The sequence below is a fragment of the Trematomus bernacchii genome, unplaced genomic scaffold (assembly GCF_902827165.1).
Source record: "Trematomus bernacchii unplaced genomic scaffold, fTreBer1.1, whole genome shotgun sequence".
In the NCBI taxonomy this organism is placed as follows: domain Eukaryota; kingdom Metazoa; phylum Chordata; class Actinopteri; order Perciformes; family Nototheniidae; genus Trematomus; species Trematomus bernacchii.
Window position 1 is genome coordinate 417221 of NW_022987575.1, and position 25424 is coordinate 442644.

At 39.3% G+C, this 25424-nt stretch overlaps 1 protein-coding gene across 2 annotated transcripts in view; it reads right to left on the reverse strand.

The window, feature by feature from the left end:
• Positions 1–25424, reverse strand: part of LOC117479740 (neural Wiskott-Aldrich syndrome protein-like) — a 43878-nt gene that overhangs the window by 14915 nt on the left and 3539 nt on the right. The window contains exons 2-5 of one of the 2 annotated variants that reach the window (XM_034126831.1): positions 18554–18688; positions 15509–15595; positions 11805–11901; positions 8667–8690 (exon numbers count right to left, since the gene is read on the reverse strand). In XM_034126831.1, the coding sequence (XP_033982722.1) occupies positions 8667–8690; positions 11805–11901; positions 15509–15595; positions 18554–18688 (343 nt within the window). The remainder of the gene's footprint in view (positions 1–8666; positions 8691–11804; positions 11902–15508; positions 15596–18553; positions 18689–25424) is intronic. The other variant, XM_034126832.1, reaches the window with a different exon arrangement.

Genomic DNA, 25424 nt, shown 5'->3' on the forward strand with positions numbered 1-25424 from the left:
AAACATGTAGAAAGAATAGAAAAGTCAAGTTAAAGGTGGGGTAGGTAATTTTGAGAAACCGGCTCGAGATACACTTTTTGTTATATTCCATGGAATGCAAATTCAAATTCTAGCGATCTCGAGCTGGTTTCTCAAATTACCTACCCCACCTTTAAATATGTTTGTAAAGTAATTATTAATGTTTTGTACTTAAGCTTGTTATTTTGCTACCAAAAATGTTTTTGTGCGGGGAGGGGTGAAGAAATATTCAAAAGGCGGTTATAGAAACACAGTTATTGGGTTTGCTGGCAGGTTTTTACTGCAGTATTGTAACCTAACTGACTCTTGTGTTGTCACAATATGTCTTCAGTAACCCCTGCTACCTGAGGGATCAATATGTCCGTCGTTAACCCTCACACTGAGCCTTCATTATCCATCTCCTCTAATATCCAAAAGGTCAAGTGTCAGTCTTTCCTCTCCCGTCGGTTTGATAGAATTCCTCGAGTCCTGGAATTCCTCCTAATCTCAACACAAACCTCGGCAGCATCTGACAGAAATCACTAATCCACAGCTAATCACAGTCTAAATCCCCCGACTCCCCATGAATGCTGGAAGTCTACGACCAGGAAAACTGTCTCGCCTCAAACCCTCAAACCCCAAGAACCAGGAGGTGAGGTGCTGATCATGGGAGGAGTTTGGGTATAGAGTACTGAGAAAGATGAGAAGACTAAAGATATTTGGCCTCTTTGATAAAATGATGGTATTGAAGGTAAACGTATTTATACTTCTCAACAGAGATGGTAAGTAACTAAGTGCATTTACTCAAGTACAATTTAGAGATACTTGTACTTTAGTATTTCCATGTTATGCTACTGTGTACTTCTACTCCACTTCAATTCAGAGGTACATGGTGTACTTCTACCCCACTACATGTATTTAATACCTTTAGTTACTTCACAGATGTGGATGAATGATGTGAAATATAATCAAGTGTTAAATCAGACTTTAGTTCCACCTGGAGTAAATTCACAAGCTACCCTGCAGTATACAAAGTCATTCAAACTAGCTGCACCTTTACCAGCTTTGAGAACACTTTCATGATCAATCATTATAAAACATATCATATATAATATTCTGAAATGGACCAATCTGCACAATGACTACTTTTACTGTCGCTACTTGAACTATATTTTGATGATAATACTTTTCTACTTTTACTTGAGGAACCTTTTGAATGCAGGACTTTTACTGTAACAGAGTATTCCTACACTCTGGTACTTTTACTAAAGTACAAGGTCTGAGTACTTCTACTTTTACTCAAGTACAAGGTCTGAGTACTTCTACTTTTACTCAAGTACAAGGTCTGAGTACTTCTACTTTTACTCAAGTACAAGGTCTGAGTACTTCTACTTTTACTCAAGTACAAGATCAGAGTACTTCTACTTTTACTAAAGTACAAGGTCTGAGTACTTCTACTTTTACTCAAGTACAAGATCTGAGTACTTCTACTTTTACTCAAGTACAAGATCAGAGTACTTCTACTTTTACTCAAGTACAAGACCTGAGTATTTCTACTTTTACTCAAGTACAAGACCTGAGTACTTCTACTTTTACTCAAGTACAAGATCTGAGTACTTCTACTTTTACTCAAGTACAAGATCAGAGTACTTCTACTTTTACTCAAGTACAAGACCTGAGTATTTCTACTTTTACTCAAGTACAAGACCTGAGTACTTCTACTTTTACTCAAGTACAAGACCTGAGTACTTCTACTTTTACTCAAGTACAAGGTCTGAGTACTTCTACTTTTACTCAAGTACAAGACCTGAGTACTTCTACTTTTACTCAAGTACCAGATGAGCTCCTGCAAAGACTCCATGAGGAAAGCTAAACTCGCCAATAAAACTCTGGTTTCTTCTCCAAAACAAACCTGACAGCATTAACTTCCTACTTGGCTGGAAACAACTCAGAGTATATATTGAAGCCATCACCAATAAAGAGCATATATGAAGAAGATGTAAGAGGTCACATCAGGTAACGAGAGACTCGGAGGCCTCAACCTTCCCAAACAAAGACAATTATCCCTGAAGTACCAACGCACAAGAAGCTGCTTCACTAGACCAGTTCTCGTCATTCCTGTTCTCACAATGAGGACACGAACAAAACAACAGGAAGGCAAACTTTGTTCATTGACTAAATCGAGTTACGGCCTAGAAAAGATGCGTGCAGAACTCTTCCAATATCTCCAGCCTCCATGAGGAAAGCTGCTAAACTCGCCAATTCAATTCTTGGATTTATTCCAAAACAAACCTGACAGCATGAACTTACAACTTCCCTTCCTACTTGGCTGGAAACAGCTCAGAGTATATATCGAAGCTTTTGTCAATAAAGAGCATATGTGAAGAAGATGTAAGAGTTCACATCAGGTAACGGGAGATTCGGAGGGCTCAACATTCCAAACAAAGTAGGAGGACAAGAAGAAAACAAGTGAAGGTGAACTTTGTTTGAATTGTATTCAGGATAAACATGTTGATGCTTCTCAAAGTAATGTTGGAAACGTCGGTATCATTCTGCAGATTTCTCTAAACACTGTTTCTTGTTTTGCCAAGAAAAACTTGAGTTCCTGCCAAGAACACGTGCGATCAAACTCTTTGAGAGACTGGAGTGTAACTTGATAGACTCCATAAGGAAAGCAGCGAAACTCTGCTTTCTTTTCCAAGAGAAACACGACAGAATCGATTTACAACTTTCCTTCCTACTTGGCTCGACACGGCGAAGAGTATATATTCAAACCATCGTCAATGAAGAGCATCTGTGAAGAAGCTGCGATGGATTTAAGAGTTCACATCAGGGAGCGAGAGATTCAGAGGCAAACTATACAAGGAAAAGCAACATTTGTTTCATGAAAAAAGTTTCTATTGAAGCAAAAAGAGTCTATACTTCTCAAAGTAAGGTATCCAACATCTTCCATTTGTATCAGTACTGACATCTAGGTATCATTTAGCAAAACATATTACATTACTTTACATTTAGCTGACACTTTTATCCAAAGCGACTTACAATAAGTGCATTCGACCAGGAAGATACAAACTTGAAGAATATATATATATATATATATACACACACTTCCACTAAATGCAGTTTCTTGTTTGCCTAGAAAACTTAACTCGCTGCCAAACACATGAGCACTGCTTTTGACAGACTCCATAAGGAAAACTGGCAAACCGGCCAAAACAAACCTTGGTTCTTCTCCAAAACAAACCTTAAACCCACTCTTCCTACTCTGCTTGATACAGTAAAGAGTTTATATTCAAGTCCTCGTCAATAAAGAGCATCTGTGAAGAAGATTTAAGAGGTCACATCAGGTAACGAGAGACTCGGAGGCCTCAATATTCCCAAACAAAGAAGATTATCCCTGAAGTACCAACACAAGCAGCTGCTACACTAGACCAGTTCTTGTCATTCCTGTTCTCACAATGAGGACAAGAACAAAACAACTTTGTTCATTGACAAACTAGGGTTGCGGACAAAAAAACATGCGCCGATCAAACTCTTTGAATCCAGACTCCATGAGGAAAGCTGCTAAACTCACCAATACAACTCTGGTTTCTTCTCCAAAACAAACCTGACAGCATCAACTTACAACTTCCCTTCCTACTTGGCTGGAAACAGCTCAGAGTATATATTCAAGCCATTGTCAATGAACATCAAGTGAAGACGCTGAGGCTGGATTTAAGAGTTCACATCAGGTAACGAGAGATTCGGCGGCCTCAACATTCCCAAACAAAGTAGAAGGTCAAGAAGAAAACAAGTGAAGGCGAACTTTGTTCAACGTTTAAATTGTATTCAGGAAAAACATGTTGATGCTTCCCAAAGTAATGTCCGAAACGTCGGCATCATTCTGCAGATTTCACTAAACACTGTTTCTTGTTTCGCCAAGAAAAACTTGAGTTCCTGCCAAGAACACGTGCGATCAAACTCTTTGAGAGACTGGAGTGTAACTTGATAGACTCCATAAGGAAAGCAGCGAAACTCAACATAAAACTCTTAGATCTTTTGCAAAACAAACCTGACAGCATTAACTTACAACTACCTTTCCTAATTGACTGGATACAGAAAAGAGTATATATTCAAGCCCTCATCAATAAAGATCAAGTGGAGAAGCTGAGGCTGGATTTAAGAGTTCACATCAGGTAACAAGAGACTCCGAGGCCTCAACATTCCCAAACAATGTAACCCTGAAGCTGCTTCACTAGACCAGTTCTTGTCATTCCTGTTCTCACAATGAGGACAAGAACAATAGAGAAACTGAGACCCACATTCAGAGAAAATCCACAGCAGCATCGCCCCTCTGTTGGTCTCATGCTTCACAACTGAAATGTCAGAGTGAATGTGGAGAAAGCCCGATCGCAGGGAGAACATTTTGGAGCTCATGAAAGAGACGACTGATTCGTTTCGGTGTATGTTAATCCTGCTCTCTGTCGCCTCACTGTTTGCCCACAGTCAGAGGGCTTAATGAAAGATAACAGTCTGTTCAGAGGAGAATAATTAAAACTCTGATGCACTGCGACCAAAACTCACAACTGTGTTTGCCTAGACCTCATGAACAAACACACTAAGATAGGCTTCACGTTGTAGCTGCCTCCCCAAAAGCAAAGACACTCTTCGTACAAAATTCACTGATGTTGTCCACCGTGCAACTGGCTACTGAAGGGACTGATACACATTTATTGTCAACTTGCATATTTTACCAGCGTTTGGTACAGGAAAACATTCCTGCCCACTGCAATAACACTGTACAACAAATCACCTCTGGCTGGAAGAGAACTCTCTGCTCCATAGTTTCTCTTGAAATAAAACCACGTTGTACATTTTACTCACACATAATCTGTTTCATATTTAATACTCCATATTCCATATATTTTGAATATATATATATATATTTGTATATATATATATATATATAATATCTGCATGTATATTTTCTATTTCGACATGTATATTTTATATTTTATTTTATTTTATTTCTATTCTTGTATATTTTGTAGTTTTGTTTTGTTGTAAAATGCCTTTTATGCTGCTGTAACAAAAACAATTTCCCAATTTGGGATCAATAAAGTACGATCTATCTATCTATCTATCAATAGAGTGGCGAAGTCCCTCCCACTTACTTCCGGGGTATGGGACCTTATTTCGGAAAAATAATGCATTGAAGTCAATGGGGAGAGAAAACTTATCTTTCGATCCCGTTTGAATTGTGCCATGAATTACACATATGATGTTTGTCAATCTTAAAAAATCATTTCCATGTCAAAGTCACAGTTTGTCGTAAAACTGTTGAAATATAAGACTATGAAAAATACGTAACTAGAAAGACTACAAATCCCAGAGTCGCATAAGTGATGTCACAATTGTTTTCCTCCACTAAGAGATAGCTAAGATCAGCGCCATATAGATATAATCTATCTATATGGCGCTGGCTAAGATAAAATAACTTTAACAAGATGCCTGTGTGCTTAGTACCACGTTGTTATCATACCAGCAATGGGTCTTGCTCGTTCTTTTGCTTCCCGTCTGATGAAAGGACCAGGAGTGGCTTGATCAAGTTAGCTACCTAGCTAGTAGCTAGCACGATAGTTAGCATTACAGCCTTGTCATTTTTATTAGCCTTAACATGAAGTAACATTAAGTAACCCAAAATGTTAAACAGTAGAGTAGTAGTCATATTTCGTGAACCCTTTGAATAGTACTGTCACCGGTGTGATCATTCTATAATACACCATTTAATTCCGGGGGAGAAATGCTAACGCTAACGTTAGCCTCGGCGATCTTCTCTACTTCATGCTATCTGCACAAATGGTTGACATTAAACATTAAAACGACCAGGCAGTTCAGAGAGAATCAAAGGAAGGCAGGCAGGCAGCTTTGCATGACATTCTTCAGGACGTGTTTCATTGTAGTGATAGTGAGGGTAGTCAATCATTTGTTGACAAGACAGTAGTGACGGCCATCTTGGTGACGTGTGTTGTTGACCAGAGATGTAGTTCATTGAGCGTTTCACACAAACAAATGTGTTACTTCACAGTTTTACGACACATTTTTTTTTTTTTTACTTGCAAAATTATCTTTTAAATTGACAAACATCATATGTGTAATTCGTGGCACAATTCAAACGGGATCGAAAGATAATCTTTCTCTCTCCATTGACTTCAATACATAATTTTTCCGAAATAAGGTCCCATGGGGCTCAACCGGAAGGGGAGGGACTTCGCCACTCTATTCAACACACTGGTGCTTGGCTATAGTGCTGTGAAGGGATTCGGTCCTTCCTACATCCAGGAAACGGTTCAACTATACACTTCAGCACTTTGCTCTGCATCGGCCAATCGGCTTGCTGCTCCCTAAAGGTTATGATGAACCCAGGTAACCGTCAACAAAGACACACCTGCTTGCCATCCTGGTTTAAAAATGGTAGGCGACCCATTGATTTCAGCACAGCAGGAAGTTTAGACATCTTCCAAGCCGTTTATCTTGTACAGAAGATACGTTTTAGTCTATTTGAAACTAATGCACCAGCCCTAAAAATGGTTTGATTTATTATAAGCTACTGTATCTGTATTTTTCTTGCCGTTCTGAGCTTGTATCTCTATGTTTAATGCACTTAGAGTAAGCATATTGGATGAAAGCAACTGCTGATGACATGTCATGTAAATGGAGCTTATTCTCTTCCCCAGGTTTTGACAAATACAAATTGTAGTCCCGCTAACTTAACTTTAGACCACATCCACATTAAACCTGCAAAAAAATGTTCTGGCCTTACGTCCACAAGGAGGTGTCAAAAACAAATGGTGTGAGCTTTGTATAAACCGCCTACAAATTGGATAGATCTTAAAATATCAGCCTTGTTTGGTGTGGAAAGGAACACTTTTGAAATGGCTGAGCTTTATAAAATATTGCATCTACATCATACTATCAATCAAAGTATATATATAACGTAAAGTATAAGGTCAATGGTTTAAAAGAATATCAGGCTGCAGGCAGTTTTAGTTGAAATATTGTGATAAAATAGTAAGTGTGTGAATTCTTCAGGTCTTTTGAGATATCCACAATCCAGCCATTCGACACATGTTGGAGACCTTACATCTATCCATTTCTTTAATTCTGTTTTTGCAAACAAAGTAATACATGCACCGTTGAGCTAATACTGGCACATCTACATGGGTGTTAGTCAAATGTAATGCTGATTCATAAACACTTTTTTATGAATATTAAAACATTTATTTAAGAAAGATGAAGCGACCAGAACAAATGTGAAGCAGCAGTAACTATGGAGATTAGAGATTAGCCTTAATGTGCAGCACGACAGGGTTTAAAGGGAACAACAACGGAGGCCATGTGGTCCACATATGGCACAGATGGGCTTCCTGCTGACAGATTAACCTGCGGCTGACTCCCTCCTATATGTGTGAGTGTGAGTCATGAAGTCTGCAAAACAGCGAGTCAGGAAACACCACGGCGCTGTCACACAGTCGCGCACAAAAACATATCTTCGGGTAAAGTGTCTGCTCCGTTTATAATCAGATTCTTGCCTCTACTTTCTACGAGCTGCTTTGTAAAACCACGGTCTGCTACTGGATATATAGACAAACGTTTAAGAGGATATAGGATGCAGTCAGGTGTTTGAGAAGAAGAATCTATACGAATAAGGGCTGCACAATTAATCAAAATGTAATTGAAAGTAATGCAAAACAAAAATCCTATTTGTTAAAAGGCTAAATATGTTAAAAACCCATTTTTAATAAAGTATTGTGGAGCTGCAGAGATACTCAGGCCTACTCATGGTATACTACAAACTCATTTGTATTAGAAATACTCACTCAGAATACAGTACACTAATGTTTGTCGCATACTGTAGGTTAAGTGAGAAGTTGTAGTATGAATAGGATTCATCAGATTTGGTACTTCCTTGTGACAAAGCAAAACTGTTTTATTGTTGAAATGAGAAAGCTGATAAAACCTTGAACGTTTACAACACTGTTAAATAAAAACAATCTGTGCGATACAGAATTCCACAATTTCATAATGTTAATACTGGCTGCTGCGTCACCACTTGTTATATGGTCATCAGGGGTGTTTCTAAAAGATATAGTATGAGTACTATGGCGCTGATCTTGTATATAAGATATATCAATTCGGAGCTCCGTAAAAACAAAACTGTCTCTGCCGTCAGACGCTCTATTTGACACCATGTTCATATTTTTGGAGTAATAATACAGTTTTTGACGAACAGAAATATCGTTTTCTGGCATCACTTTAACATTTTACGGGGAAAATCTGCATTTTGGTATGAGGGCGCACGCCGAGAGTAAAACAAGCACATTTTTTTTAATATTGCATCTGTACTTATTTGACGTGGGCTTCTTATTTAAAATGTTAGTCTTCTTGCATTTGAATATTGCATTTGGTGTCTAAATTATACCGTTTTTATCCATTTAAAAAACAGCCAAGTTTTTGACCAGTAGGTTCTTTTTTTCGTCACCACACCAAACAGACGGTACATCTGGAGATTGTCATTTAAAAATCAGCAGATGTTTTTTTTGTTAATCCAGGTCAAGATGACGGAGCAGACCAGAGGCCACAGCAGCTGGAGGAGAATCTGAATCATCGACATTTAGAGTTCAACGTACCATTTTTAGGGTCACCTCTCTTCTCTGCAAAAAGAGAAATTAACACGATTATAGTTTCAGAATATCAACACGTAAAATGGAAGATATTTAGAGTTTTTTTTAAAAGGTGAGAGAAGAGGGTTTCAGAAAGTGTGCGCAGGTTTAGTTTTGTGGCAGTTCAAGCAAGACGAGTTTTAAAGATTCAAAGCCCACAAGTGTTGAAGCTTTCAGAGGAAAACATGCTGCCTTATGTAGAGAGGGGTGCAGGAATGAGTCCTAAAACCAGGACATTAGTCAGCATTTTAGCACTTCCTGTTCCATCATCTCGAAGTCAATGATATGTTTGAATATGTTTTGGGTCCTGGAATAAGGTCTGTGGTTAACACAAGATGAAGAGATTATTGTTCTACGACATAAAATAAATCAGTAAATACCCTTTTGGTGGATTTAAAAACGGCGGTTCCTAACAAGTGTCTAAATGAGACGACTGAACGTCATCATGTTCATACATTAGCCGCTTTTAGCTTAGCGGCGGTGTCGTGACGTCATGTGACCGTGCTGTAGTTCCTTTATAGCCCAACATTAGCCACCTTTAGCTTAGCAGTGGAGACGTGAAGTCATGTGACCATGCTGTAGTTCCTTTATAGCCCAACATTAGCCACCTTAGCTTAGCGGTGGAGACGTGAAGTCATGTGACCGTGCTGTAGTTCCTTTATAGCCCAACATTAGCCACCTTTAGCTTAGCGGTGGTGAAGTGAAGTCATGTGACCGTGCTTGTAGTTCCTTTATAGCCCAACATTAGCCACCTTTTTGCTTAGCGGTGGTGACGTGAAGTCATGTGACCGTGCATGTAGTTCCTTTATAGCCCAACATTAGCCTCCTTTAGCTTAGCGGTGGTGACGTGAAGTCATGTGACCGTGCTGTAGTTCCTTTATAGCCCAACATTAGCCACCTTAGCTTAGCGGTGGTGACGTGAAGTCATGTGACCGCGCTGTAGTTCCTTGTATAGCCCAACATTAGCACACCTTTAGCTTAGCGGTGGTGACGTGAAGTCATGTGACCGTGCTGTAGTTCCTTTATAGCCCAACATTTAGCCTCCTTTAGCTTAGCGGTGGTTGACGTGAAGTCCTGTGACCGTGCTGTAGTTCCTTTATAGCCCAACATTAGCCACCTTTAGCTTAGCGGTGGTGACGTGAAGTCATGTGACCGCGCTGTAGTTCCTTTATAGCCCAACATTAGCCACCTTTAGCTTAGCGGTGGTGACGTGAAGTCATGTGACCATGCTGTAGTTCCTTTATAGCCCAACATTAGCCACCTTTAGCTTAGCGGTGGTGACGTGAAGTCATGTGACCGTGCTGTAGTTCCTTTATAGCCTAACGTTAGATTTTTACTTCAAAAAGCATAACGTGGTGTTGATATGTGGAGATTATCCTGCTGAACTAAACGTGTAAGCATCATAAACGTTTGTTTGACACAGTTTATTTTCTGTAATTTAAAATCCAATGGAAAAATCGTATTGGCTTTTTGTAGAGTGAACCTGGTAGATGCTATTGCTTAGTCGAAAAATAAATATATAAATATACATCATCCCTGCACCACTCTATTTGATGTAAACAGTCAGAAAAAGAGTTCAGGAAGTCTTGAGCGGAAGGGAAGCAAAAGCTTTGAAAGCTCAGTTGTGTCTCAAAAAAGCTCCAGGTCCGTTTGACCCTCAGTCATCATCACAGTTTGAACGCTGCACTTCAAAAAGGCCGACATGCTGAGAGGAGCCTCGCTGCAGAGAACAGAGCAGAGACTGACAGCTTTACCACAGAGAGACAAACACAACCAGGTTACAGCAGCAGAGAGGAGGAGGAAACTGTCCCAAACTCAACACGTCCTCATCTTCAGATACGTCTCAATCAACTTGCAATATTTTGGTGTTAATATGAACGCAATGCACATAGCTTAATACCCCCCAACAAACACTGCGCCAACAACAACCAGAAGCTGCATATCTTTGCATGAACCGATAAGAAACTAAGATTTGTTTACAACCAGGGTCCTTAATTCACAAACTAAGATACCTCAGCTTCTGATAAAAGTATTTTTTTGTGATATTCATTCACTACAACCTCAGTATAACTCTCTAATCGAAGAGGAACTCAACAATATATTGGTGTGTATGATAAACGGAATATATTCGAATAAGAGACCAAAGATTAATGCACTCAGTAAATCATTTTTTCTTAATTTAAGAACAGTCTCAAGACCAAAACATTTCTTCAGACCAAGAGTCCGACAGCACTTGGGATTATAATTGAATCTCCTTCTTCCTCTATACACCTATTTAAAAAATGCACTCAAATATAATACAGTGGCAGCAATCAATAAACCCTCCATGTTTACTGTTGTCGGCACAGATTCACTCCTGTTGAGAAACCTCTTGGTGGATGAAGTACACAGATCTTGTATTTAAAGGGGACCTATCATGCAAAATGCACTTTTGTACGTCTTTTATACATGAATATGTGTCCCCGGTGTTCCAGGGAACTCACCAAGTGTCAGAAAACACAACCCTCTCTATTTTCCTCCATACCCAAATCTCTAAAAAAGGGGGCTGCAACGGATCTGATAAAAACTGATCCAGATTTGAACACTGTCCTGACGTCAGGACGGTGGCGCTACGGCTATTGGGCCAACTCCACCAATCAGGAGGAGACAGCCACGGACATTGCCGTTCGAAAGCGCTGGAGACGCTGTAGTACATATGCCAGGCCTGTAGGTGGTGCTGTTCTCACTGAATCTGCCCTTGCTAAAACAGATCTAAAAAATGTCAAATTGAGCGAAATGAGGCATGGCTAAAATGCATGATCTGTTTGGTATTTTGAAAAAAAAAAAGTATAAATATGCCTTATATAGGTATGGTGCTATACTATATTATTAACATATAGCATGATAGGTCCACTTTAAGTAAAAGTATAAATACTCTGTTACAAGTAAAAGTCCTGGATATGAAGTGTTACTTAAGTAGAAAGTACTGGACTTGAATGAGGCGGACGGGTTTGGGACGGAGGCTGAAGTTTTGTTAGCAGAAGAGGAGGAGAGAGTTCTGAAGCCCAGGAGTGAGAGGTGAAAGGTCACACAGAGGAAGAGGAAGAGGACGTCAGTATAACGTACCGGTTTTGCGCTGCCGTCGGTTCAGCAGGTCGTTGATGGCCGCTCTGAATCTTTTGGCCTCTTCTTCACTGGCGAAGTTCAGACCGATCTGACAGTTCTGAGGGGAAGAAAAAACACACATCATTCAAATAAAAACATCTTACTTTGAATAAAGAGTACTTAACAGAGGAGATTATAGAGTCTAAAGTCTGCACGACTTCAATAAGGATGTGTTGATTAGAGATTAAGCATTGTTGAATTCAAAAGATGGCATTACATTAAGAAAAACGTATTTAACCTGTTAAGCCCTGAGCCTGTTTTTCAGGCACGACATGCCCAGAACAAATGACTATATCTTCACTTCTAAAAGGGTTGAATTAATAATCTTTTTTCTCAAAGTAATGATAAACCTGTGAGTTGGATGTAGAAGAGTCAGAATCAATATAGATGTTTTTTATTTAAGTAAATTCAGATTGAACATAGTAAAAATATGTAAATTATAGTTTCCGTCCAAAAGATAAACCATTACTTATAGTGAAAACTACCCTTGAATGATGGGATAGTAGACTAAAAGCTTTAGGAATCCAAACTATAACATATAATAAGTACCCTGTATCAAGATTGATGCAAAACAAGTGACATTTGACCTTTTTAAGAGAGGTTTAGCAAAAAGAAACCACTTCTGGGGTCATTTGGGTGGATTTGACCTATCTCTGGAACCCATTGGTCGATTTTGATGATTGACACCTCTTTTGAACCGTTAGAGCCAATAGAATCGAGGGGAAGTTCCTAAAATCCATCTAAACTTTACCCATTGGTGAATGAGTGATGCGTAGCCAGAATGTCCAAAACCGGAAGCTGGGTTGTAGCTCTCGTAGCTCTAATAGCAGCTATATATGAAATCTCCATTATTGACATAAATATGAAGATGGATTATCAGTAATCATTTCAGACACATTGGATTAACCTTCAGCAGCGTTTTATGCGTTTTAATGCCATTGAACACAACTTTTGATCAGAAAACAGCAAAGGTAAGAAAATGTCCCGTTTTTGCTCCGTAAAGCTACGTCGTGTGATGTCTGGTTTTGCTTCCCCTGCCGCGAGTTCTGATCGCTCAGTGATGATCGCTCAGTGATGATACTAATACCTGTAGAATCTGTGGAATCTCAGCTTGCTAATTGATATCTTGTTTGTGCAGATCCGATAAGTAATAAAGTATTTCTACCGTGAGTTCTGTGCTAAGTGTGTTTTTTGGCTCAGGGCTCATTTAGACGCTTCTTGTGAGACTTGTGTTTTGTTTCGGTTAAAAAATGGTTCGTATCGTCAGTTAGCTGAGTTTCTTCCCGTTAAGTGGGTACGACACATTAATAGGTTGTTAAATGTTAAGAAGCCCTGAGACACAGTTTTGTGAAAAAAGAGCCTGCAGCCCCCGCTCCGGGCTTAACAGGTTAATTATTTCTCAAAATATTGCTGATTTCTGGCTTTACCTGAAATACATTCAGCACAGACTTCTATAGCACAAGGCTTCCTGCAGTGCTATAGGACAGTGCTTCTCAAACCTTTTTCAGTAATGTACCCCCTTTGAAACATTTTCTCAGCCAAGTACCCCCTGACCGACCCCGAACATTTTTGATCGAAAAAGCCTATATAAATAATTACAATATAGTGATGTTCCCTCAGTGTGTGATTTATTAACTCCTTCGTGCATGCATTACAACAAACGAAGGATATTTTCATCTTCATGCATGAAAAAAAATAACATAACGACATTTTTATAAAACAGATCTTTCCAAGGAGTTTTTCAATTGAAGTAATATGTTTAACAAACCAATGAACAAAATTATATATTGTGAAAAACTATAAAATACAATACACACATTTGACATGTTTATATGAGGACCCCCTTGGTGGTTCTAGGAATATTTTATATAAAATGGTGTTTTTCTATTTAACTTATTGTACTAAGATTATTTTTGTAATCATGCATGGTATTTTTTAAATTAACCTTTTTTTTAATTTAATTTTTTAAATCTCACGTACCCCCTGCAGTACCCCAAAGTACCCCCAGGGGTCCGCGTACCCCTATTTGAGAATCACTGCTATAGACCCTCGAGTTAAATAACACCTCAAACACATTGATGCTTTCACAAAATAATTAAACAATGAGCATTTTGGTAAATAATCGTCAGAAATGAGGATTTTATGAATAAGTGGGTAGACATGTCTGGTAAATTCAGAAACACACAGACATCACTTTACCATAGTTTAGTCTGTAAATCGAGGAAAAGGCAATACTAATGGTCCGTTCTAGAATATTCGCATCGCTCTAATTGTGTGAGTTTCACCGCGGCTTGAAGTTATTTTTATGGCGTCATTCAAACAGACGCGCCACGCCTTTGACACGCTGTTGATGTTGTTTGCGCGTCCAAGCAAAATAGTTTTGTTTCTTTCTGCACTTAATAGAGAACCGCAGTGACGCGTCCTAAAACCCGGAAGTAAACTCCTTCCGGTTCCTTCGTCAAAAAAACAATGCAATTTCTCCATAGGATTATGGAAAATAGCTGGAAATAAGGTCTGTGGTTGAGACACATTTAAGAGACGGATCACGTTTTGTTCAGCCGGATAATCTCCACATGTCTACACTACTTTTATAATTTTCTAATCGTAAATCTAGTCGCCAGAAGCAAAATGCTAACGTTATGCTATAAACTAACTACAGCAGGATCGCTGCTTCTACGTCACGCCAACTTAAGATCCATATTCAAACATACAGATTCTAAATGGTACGAGTTGAAGCGTTTGTTTGAACAGTCTGCAGGAGGCAGGTACTTGCTTTCAAGCAGAACAGAGCGAACAAACTTAGAAGAGTGTTTACGTGTTCGGCGTAATGACGTACAACGGCCTCGACAACTTCTGTAGTCCTATTCAGCCACTTGGTAACAACCATCGTTTTTCAGACACGTCAACTCTTCAGAAATCACCAGCGGGGTCACTGCTGATGGATTTAATGTCGTAGAACAAAACGTGATCTGTCTCTTCAATTTGTGTCAACCACAGACCTTACTTCCAGATATTTTCCAAAACCCTATGGAGAAATTGCATTGCTTTTTGACGAAGGAACCGGACGTGGTAAAAATGCTAACTTACTTCCGGGTTTTAGGACGCGTCACTGCGGTTCTCTATTATGGAAGATATTACAACTATTGCTGCTTTGAACCTCCTGTGGAAGTCCTGTAAACGCAGCTGTGTCTGGGATCACGATATCATCCAGCGTCGCACACAGTTTGGTGAATTTCATCGTCTTATCCAGCAGATTTGCGTCTATCCGCGTCTTTACATTGACTTTACATGTAATCGCGACGCGCCAAACAAATCACATTCCGGTGTGAACGCACCATTAGGATATTATGAAATTGAAAAGGTAAGACGATATATAGTCTCGTATCACAATATTGCTATAATATTGAGCCATAGACTGTGGTGATTTTTGTGAGGTGAAATAACTTAACTACATTTTAAAGTGGAGTCTCTTCCTGAAGCTGCTTCACTTTACTGTCTATTATAACAGGCAGAGAGAGAGAGAGAGAGAGAGAGAGAGAGAGAGAGAGAGAGAGAGAGAGAGAGAGAGAGAGAGAGAGAGCAGGGCTTCATGTGAACATTTAACTGGGTTTAATAAGGTGTGATAATGGCAGAGTGTGTTTCCTGATGCCTCGGCACACACTCACGTCTCCTGTGAACGAGATGAAGTAGGATCTGGAGCTGCTGATGGAGAAGTTGTGGTACAGCTCCTGCTCGAACATCGTTTTCCCTTCCTGCAGAAACACAGAGAGAGAGACGTTTAGAGGGATTACAAGTGTGAGTCAGCAGATTTGCATGCACTGAACACACACACACAAGTCTTACTGCTCGTTTAAAAAGCAAACGGGGAGTTTTTAGATTGATTTGTGTCAGTTTATTTATTGGAGAATCAATGCTCTGGTTTGAGTCAGCTTTTTTTTTGTTTGTGCAAAAAACAAGAACATTCAGCAAATATATTTTAACTTATAATATAAATGTTTGTTGTGCAATGTTATTTTCTTTTTCCGTTTGTGCTAGAAACAACAAAATTCAGCAAACATTTATTTAGTCTTTATATATATATATATATATATATATATTGTAGTACTGTGTGCAGATTTTTACATAGCTCCGTATAATAATATACATATTTTTATCTTATTATAAATCTTATCTTATCTGACCTTTTTTTTTTTACTTACAATTCTAATGTTTACTTAAAGGGGACCTATCATGCAAAATGCACTTTTGTACGTCTTGTATACATGAATATGTGTCCCCGGTGTTCCAGGGAACTCACCAAGTGTCAGAAAACACAACCCTCTCTATTTTCCTCCATACCCAAATCTCTAAAAAAGGGGCTGCAACGGATCTGATAAAAACTGATCCAGATTTGAACACTGTCCTGACGTCAGGACGGTGGCGCTACGGCTATTGGGCCAACTCCACCAATCAGGAGGAGACAGCCACGGCCATTGCCGTTCGAAAGCGCTGGAGACGCTGTAGTACATATGCCAGGCCTCTAGATGGTGCTGTTCTCACAGAATCTGCCCTTGCTAAAACAGAGCTATAAATTGTCAAATTGAGCAAAATGAGGCATGATCTGTTTGGTATTTTGAAAAAAAAAAAAGTATAAATATGCCTTATATAGGTATGGTCCTACACTATATTATTCAAATATAGCATGATAGGTCCACTTTAAAAAATTTTAAATAATATTTGATCTTTGCCTTTTAAATTTACTCTAAAATGAAGCATTGGAATGTAATTTACCCAGGAACAAATATTCATTCTATAATAAATCATCCATACTTTCCAATCGTCTGTTTTTCGTGACAGTAGAGCTCATTAACATAACACACTAGTTAGAAACTCCAAAAATATTGCATGTATATTAACCTTTAAGTATGCCATTGCTTAACCTGTTAAGCACCTAGCCTGTTTTTCATGTTTCAGGCTCGAAAATGACATGCCCAAAACAAATGACTACAAGTTAACTTCTAAAAGGGTTATATGAATAATTTATTTGATCAAAGCAAGGTTACATCTGTGAGTTGGATGTAGAAGTGTCAGAATCAATATAAATGTTTTTTATTTTAAAGAAAATTCAGATTTTACATTGTAAAAAACTGTAAATGATAGTGTCCATCCAAAAATTATTTTTTACAGATAGTGAAAACTACCCTTGGATGATGGGTTAGTAGACTTAAAGCTTTAGGAATCCAAAGTAGAACATATAATAAGTACCCTGTATCAAGATTGATGCAAAACAAGTGACATTTGACCTTTTTAGAGAGGTTTAGCCAAAACCACCCCACCTCTGAGGTGATTTGGGTGAAAATGTTTTTTTTTCTATATCTCTGGCTTCCCTTGCTCGATTTTGATGGTTGACACCTCTTTCTGACCGTTAGAGCCAATAGAATCGAAGGGGGAGGCCCACATACACACTCATTGTGAAGAGAAAAGGTGGGGGTTTCGCGACTCGAAATCTAGGTTAGAGTGGAGCGAACTTTTCTTCTGGAATTTGGAAACTAAAAAGCAGTTTTATTGCTTATGGATTATCAGAAATAATTTCAAAGAAGGCACAGATACATTGGATTAACTGCAGGATTAACTGCAGGATCGTTTTTTTATCGTTTTAACGCCATTGAAGACCAGTTTTGACCAAGGTAAGCCATGTTAGCGTTTCTAGCTACTTAGCTCCACATGTTATGATGTACGCTTTCGTTTATAGCGTCGCAAATGTTTATCACTGAGTGTTGAGGTGGGCACCAAACGATTCTGTGTCTCCAGGACACCAAAAACGAGTGGTTGGCTGTGCATCTAGGATAAGTAATAAGGGAGTTATTGTGAGTTTAAGTGCCGTTTTAGGTTAATTTTTTCCGCTCGTGGCTAATTCAGAGGCTGAGTGTTAGCATTGTGGGTTTTTTTTTGGAAAAAAAAATTAAAAAGATCAGTTAGCTGAGTTTCTTCCCGTTACATGGATATAAAACATTCATAGTTTATTAAATATTAACATTCCTTAGACGTTGTTTCCTGCAAATAACGTGTTTTTTCCGCCCGGTACCGGGCGAGGCCGTGCGTAACAGGTTAAGAGATAATACAGAGACTCTGGGACGGTTTCATCCCACAGGCCATAAGACCATTAAACACATGAACCTTTTAAAGAACATCCATAACATTCATCCGTTTGCATTTTGCTAATTATTTATCCAATATATCATTCCATTTACTTGATAGACTCTTCTTGAACTATTTCAATTTTATTTGTATTCACTTGATCATCTCAAAACATTCTCTTGCACTATTGTATCTGTTTTATTTGTGATCATGTTGCACTGTTGGAGGAGCCTGTGAAATCGTAGAAATAGATTTGGACAAATTATTTACGTTTTGCAGAAATCTTTGACCTCTTCTCAGAAAATATTTATTTTATCCTACACACCCATTGATTTTATAGTTGCTCTTTGATTGAAGAGTCAAACCAAGGTTGTAGGGAAATTACATTATTCTATTATATATGTTGCATTGTTGGAGGAGCTCAGGTCAGAAGAATGTCATTGCCATATCTACACTGTAACTAATGTGCACATGACAATAAAGCCTTGACACTTGAACTTGAAAGAGAGAGTTAGTTACTATAAAACAAAAGGGTATAGCTATTGATTTGTACCCAGCCCTAGGTTTCCTCCACAGGACGTGTTTCCGCTCACCTTGATGTCGAACACTCGGATGTAGTAGGATCTCTGCGGGTTGTCTTTCACCAGACAGGCGACTCCGCAGCATTTCTTCACCCAGCAGCAGCTCCGGTCTGCACCGTAAACCTGAACCACCGACGAACACAGAGACTGAGGACAGAGGAGAGAGGACAGAGGAGAGAGGACAGAGGAGACAGAGGACAGAGAGGTGAATATCAGCAGCTGCAACATTCAGTACAAATAATACATGTAATAGATGCCGACTATTCCCTTCAAACCGTATCCACTTCTGTTTTTGCCCATCTCTCATGTTCTACTTTAAAGAGTCCTCTCCTGCTGATGTTCAGGTGTATATCAGTATGTAGTGTCTCTACTTTAAAGAGTCCTCTCCTGCTGATGTTCAGGTGTATATCAGTATGTAGTGTCTCTACTTTAAAGAGTCCTCTCCTGTTGATGTTCAGGTGTATATCAGTATGTAGTGTCTCTACTTTAAAGAGTCCTCTCCTGCTGATGTTCAGGTGTATATCAGTATGTAGTGTCTCTACTTTAAAGAGTCCTCTCCTGCTGATGTTCAGGTGTATATCAGTATGTAGTGTCTCTACTTTAAAGAGTCCTCTCCTGCTGATGTTCAGGTGTATATCAGTATATATTGTCTCTACTTTAAAGAGTCCTCTCCTGCTGATGTTCAGGTGTATATCAGTATGTAGTGTCTCTACTTTAAAGAGTCCTCTCCTGCTGATGTTCAGGTGTATATCAGTATGTAGTGTCTCTACTTTAAAGAGTCCTCTCCTGCTGATGTTCAGGTGTATATCAGTATGTAGTGTCTCTACTTTAAAGAGTCCTCTCCTGCTGATGTTCAGGTGTATATCAGTATGTAGTGTCTCTACTTTAAAGAGTCCTCTCCTGCTGATGTTCAGGTGTATATCAGTATGTAGTGTCTCTACTTTAAAGAGTCCTCTCCTGCTGATGTTCAGGTGTATATCAGTATGTAGTTGCTCTACTTTAAAGAGTTCTCTCCTGCTGATGTTCAGGTGTATATCAGTATGTAGTGTCTCTACTTTAAAGAGTCCTCTCCTGCTGATGTTCAGGTGTATATCAGTATGTAGTGTCTCTACTTTAAAGAGTCCTCTCCTGCTGATGTTCAGGTGTATATCAGTATGTAGTGTCTCTACTTTAAAGAGTCCTCTCCTGCTGATGTTCAGGGGTATATCAGTATGTAGTGGCTCTACTTTAAAGAGTCCCTCTCCTGCTGATGGTCAGGTGTATATCAGTATGTAGTGTCTCTACTTTAAAGAGTCCTCTCCTGCTGATGTTCAGGTGTATATCAGTATGTAGTGTCTCTACTTTAAAGAGTCCTCTCCTGCTGATGTTCAGGTGTATATCAGTATGTAGTGTCTCTACTTTAAAGAGTCCTCTCCTGCTGATGTTCAGGTGTATATCAGTATGTAGTGTCTCTACTTTAAAGAGTCCTCTCCTGCTGATGTTCAGGTGTATATCAGTATGTAGTGTCTCTACTTTAAAGAGTCCTCTCCTGCTGATGTTCAGGTGTATATCAGTATGTTAGTGTCCTCTACTTTAAAGAGTCCTCTCCTGCTGATGTTCAGGTGTATATCAGTATGTAGTGGCTCTACTTTAAAGAGTCCTCTCCTGCTGATGTTCAGGTGTATATCAGTATGTAGTGTCTCTACTTTAAAGAGTCCTCTCCTGCTGATGTTCAGGTGTATATCAGTATGTAGTGTCTCTACTTTAAAGAGTCCTCTCCTGCTGATGTTCAGGTGTATATCAGTATGTAGTGTCTCTACTTTAAAGAGTCCTCTCCTGCTGATGTTCAGGTGTATATCAGTATGTAGTGTCTCTACTTTAAAGAGTCCTCTCCTGCTGATGTTCAGGTGTATATCAGTATGTAGTGGCTCTACTTTAAAGAGTCCTCTCCTGCTGATGTTCAGGTGTATATCAGTATGTAGTGTCTCTACTTTAAAGAGTCCTCTCCTGCTGATGTTCAGGTGTATATCAGTATGTAGTGTCTCTACTTTAAAGAGTCCTCTCCTGCTGATGTTCAGGTGTATATCAGTATGTAGTGTCTCTACTTTAAAGAGTCCTCTCCTGCTGATGTTCAGGTGTATATCAGTATGTAGTGTCTCTTCTTTAAAGAGTCCTCTCCTGCTGATGTTCAGGTGTATATCAGTATGTAGTGTCTCTACTTTACAGAGTCCCTCTCCTGCTGATGTTCAGGTGTATATCAGTATGTAGTGGCTCTACTTTAAAGAGTCCTCTCCTGCTGATGTTCAGGTGTATATCAGTATGTAGTGTCTCTTCTTTAAAGAGTCCTCTCCTGCTGATGTTCAGGTGTATATCAGTATGTAGTGTCTCTACTTTAAAGAGTCCTCTCCTGCTGATGTTCAGGTGTATATCAGTATGTAGTGTCTCTACTTTAAAGAGTCCTCTCCTGCTGATGTTCAGGTGTATATCAGTATGTAGTGTCTCTACTTTAAAGAGTCCTCTCCTGCTGATGTTCAGGTGTATATCAGTATGTAGTGTCTCTCCTGTGACATGTCTCCATGCTTTAATGTTCAAAAAGCTCTTTATTTTTCTCATACTGCCTGTGCTGCAGCACCTCTTTTCACCCTCTGTCTGAAACCAGAGCCCAGTCTGCTCCGATTAGTTAGCTGGCCGGCTCTGTTGTGATTGGTCAACCACTTAGTGATGTCCCGCCCCTTTGTCTATCACATACGATGTGTTGGAGCGCTATTTTGCCTTTAACAAATATTGTCCTTCCTGCATATTGGATATTATCAGCGTCCATACCGCAATTTTGATAGAATTCCAACACATTGTGCCGCCTCACTGCTCCTCACTGCTCCTCACTTCTCCTCACTTCTCCTCACTTCTCCTCACTTCTCCTCACTGATGTGTTAAAAGCCTCCAAGCTGCACGCGTGTCAAAAAGCCGGAACATGGAGGAAAATGAGGAAGAGGAAATCCAAAGGATGCAAAACCTTTAAGCAGCGATAAGCACAACGTTCAGCAAACACCTGCGTAACCAGGTGAGAGACAAAGAGCAGGGCGACACACCGACACCTTTTCAGATCAGATTACAGGACACAATTGCAAATATCTCAACAACGGATTCACACATTTGCGCAACAAAAAAACCGTGTGATATTATTCAGGTGCACTCACTGGGCTTTGTGTTTGAAACTAAAAGCTGCATTAGTCTGATCCAAACAGAAGAAGGGTTCGTTAGAGACGGGTTAAAAAAGAGAATCAACAGCATTAGAGACAAAGCCAACCTGAGTTTAGGAGATAATCACAAAGCGTGTTGGATACTCAAACAGCTTCTGAAACTTCCCCCTTCAACACTTGTCTGAGTTTTATTTGTATTGAGTGATATAGTGCAGACACACGCAGCGTCACGAACACACAAGAGAGAAGGGAGTATCTAAAAGAAAAAACTAAACAAATGACAAAATACTAACGGAGTCCAGAACATTTTTTGTGTGTGTGTGTGTGTGTGTGTGTGTGTGTGTGTGTGTGTGTGTGTGTGTGTGTGTGTGTGTGTGTGTGTGTGTGTGTGTGTGTGTGTGTGTGTGTGTGTGAGAGAGAGAGAAGCTGCGTACTAAAAGGTGAAGCTATGAATATTATATAGCTTTCCTAACAGGTGAAGAGTTTTTCTCTTGATGTTGTGATATATGTCGTGGCATGATGTGTGTTGGTTTCTTTTGTTATCCACATGACTGATGATCACTTATCAATAACTACTTTTTTTTTTGGAACATTTCAATAAAGCACCAACTGCAGAACCTGCAGCTTTGGTCAAAAATATTGTATTATTGATTTTTACTGAAGAACTGGATTTGTGATTCGCTATGTCTGCTGTTAGGAAAATGACACTTGAGAAATAAGCAGGTTTATGAGGAAGAAAGTATGTTGCACGTAGGAGCTTTTTATACCTTTTACCCATGGGATATTTAACATAGTGGTCTAGAGGCATGAGTTAATCGTGTTTGTGAAGCATGTTAAACTTGTGTATGTTTAAATAATACATAATCTAAGCACAAGTCATTATGAAAATATGTTCAATAAATTGTAATAACTGGTATACTCCTTATCGCCATACCAAACATCCTAAACTTTGCAGCCAATACAGGTACATGAACACCCTTAAATTAAATCTGATCGGCCTCTCTTTACTTCACAGTTTGATATAAAGTCTGTCACGTCTCCTCTGTGTTCAGCCTTCACTTGTGCAGGACAGGAAACAGAATCCAGCTGCTGTCCTCTGCTTTGTGGTTTTTGAGGTTTCTGCAGAAGTCGCACTTTGTTAAATCCTCTGCCAGGATTTCTCCCTCTGCAGCAGAAAGTAGACCCGGGCGCCGAGGGGAGGAGGAAATGCCTCTGCGCCGGTTTCCTCCTCTCCTCCTGTGATTTACGAGTGCAGGAAGCTCTGTTCCCCGTGAAATCAGCGCTCAGCATCACACAGGAAAGGTCAAAGGCCGGACGTTAAAAAGGCTCATTTAGGCTCTGTAAATCCTCCCTGTGGGGAAAGTATGCTGTCATAAAACTCAGACTGAAACACTGCGGGTTACACCAGCTAGCACGTTAGCATTAGAATCATTGACCCAAAGGACAACTACATCACTGATGGTGATTTCCAAATTATTCAACAGCTTTTTGATCAGATAATGAATGGTTTGATTAATAGTTTTAGGACTAGCTTAAATAAATTATTGGTTTAAAGGACAGAGACTATCAACAAAAACACATGTTGGTATTTTCCATTTGCTTTCTCTCTGTTTTATCTTAGATATCTTTTTCTTATTCATGCAACCTACTTGAACTATTATGTCTTTTGTACTGCAATATTTTGTCATTTTCTTTTTATATTAAAGGTAGGGTAGGTAAGTTTGAGAAACCGGCTCGAGATCGCTAGAATTTGAAAATACACAACCGGAGAAAATCTGCCACTTCCTTACAGAGCCCCTCCTCCAACACACACGAACGCGCACATGACCAATGAGGGCACGAGATAAGTTTGTGCACAGATGGAAGTCTGACAGGCAGGTAGGCCATCCAGTTACTTTAGCCAGGCCGGCTAAAATGATTGGTCGTACTTTTTACAGTATTACGGCTTCCACAGATGATTTATTGTCAAAGCACTTAAGATATTCATTGCCATCTGGATGTTAAGAGCATTCCAGGGAATATAACAAAAAGTGTATCTCGAGCCGGTTTCTCAAACTTACCTACCCCACCTTTAAGTACAGCGCATGTTGCATTGTTGGATAAGCCTGGACTCTTTGATTTATAATTCCAAAATCACAGTGCAGCTATTGTGCATCTTATGAATACCGCTTTTTTTAAATCATTGAATCTTTTATACCATTGAAAGCTGAACCTCTGGATGATTGTCGGACCTAGTAAGACTTTTTGGATGGACTTTGGGAACTCTTAAGACTAAACAAAGACAATAATCCTTAGTTGTAGCGCACATTTTTATAAAAATCAACTTGTAAAGACTTTAAATTGGCTCTAGAAGGCTGACATAATGGCATATCCCATTTAATAATTGAAACAAACGAAAGGAAAATCAACATTTATTGACTTTTTGCTGAATGCCGTTGGAGCCGGAACTTCTTTTACTAACATCGTCTTTGATTATGCATTCAACAACAAGATTAGCCAATCTGAGATGATTTGAGTTATTTGTGCCTAATATTCATTTATACATTTGTGTTTTGCACCAGTCTATTGATATATATATATTTTTTAAATATCTGACTTTTCAATATAACAAATCTAACATGAAATCTTCTCGGGCACCTTGAAAGACACCAAACAGAAACGCTGGACACATCGTTTGTCCTCTGGAGTCGATTTTCTCCGACCTCGTGTTTCATGAATACAATGACTCAGCATCGGACTGCAGATTCTCTCAAAGTGTCCTTCAAAGCACCGGGAGACGACGACGAAGCAATTTCACCACGAGGTTCAATCAGTAGCTGTTCTGCAGGTTTCAATTTCCCGAATAACTACTTTAATGACATTCAAACCGTTCAAACTTTGCATAAAGCAACAACCAGACAGCAGCGACACAACACAAGCTGACATTGACCAACAACCAACACTAGCTTAGAAGTCTCCTTCATATCCAACTTCAACAACATGAACACACAACTTTGTTTGGTGGCTTCATCAACAACGAGCCACTGAACAAACTGGGAGAGCTGCATCCCTTTCATCAGTTAGCGTGTTAGCTGCAGCACATTAACATCATGTCAACAGAAATGCAAATATCACTTGGTAGTTGGACTGATGTTGCACAAAGTACAATTTGGGAATATTGCTCTAGTCCATATGATAGATTGATTAAGTCTTACTCTTTGAATAGCACTACACTTTCTGCAGATGTCATGTGGGCTACAGCACAAGTTGGTTCCACAATAGACCAAAAAACACACTTCCTACACGTTTCTATCCTAAAATAAATGTTGAATCATATCATCTTCTGTGTGCATGTTCGCCAACTCCACCGTACGAGTTAGTTTGTCCATCCCTGTTATCTTCACACCAGCAGTTGTTGAGAAAATGTTCAAAAAACAACTTTATACCACCATAAATCCCAACTATCAAATTCAGCGCTGCCCTTAAACTTCTCGTGTAATCTGCCTCCGGATAAATGCCCCCGCAGAGTCGTTCAAAGAGCAGAGGGGCTCGGCACAAATCCAGATTAGCAAATTAGCCTCAGAACTCCAGGAACCTTAAATCTAATATTTTCTAAAATGGTGTTTTTTTATATTTCAAAAAAAGGTCACCTTGCATTCCTGAACACTAAATACCAAATGTCATATCCCAGATTTCATTCAGACGCAATTCTGTTTGACCATATT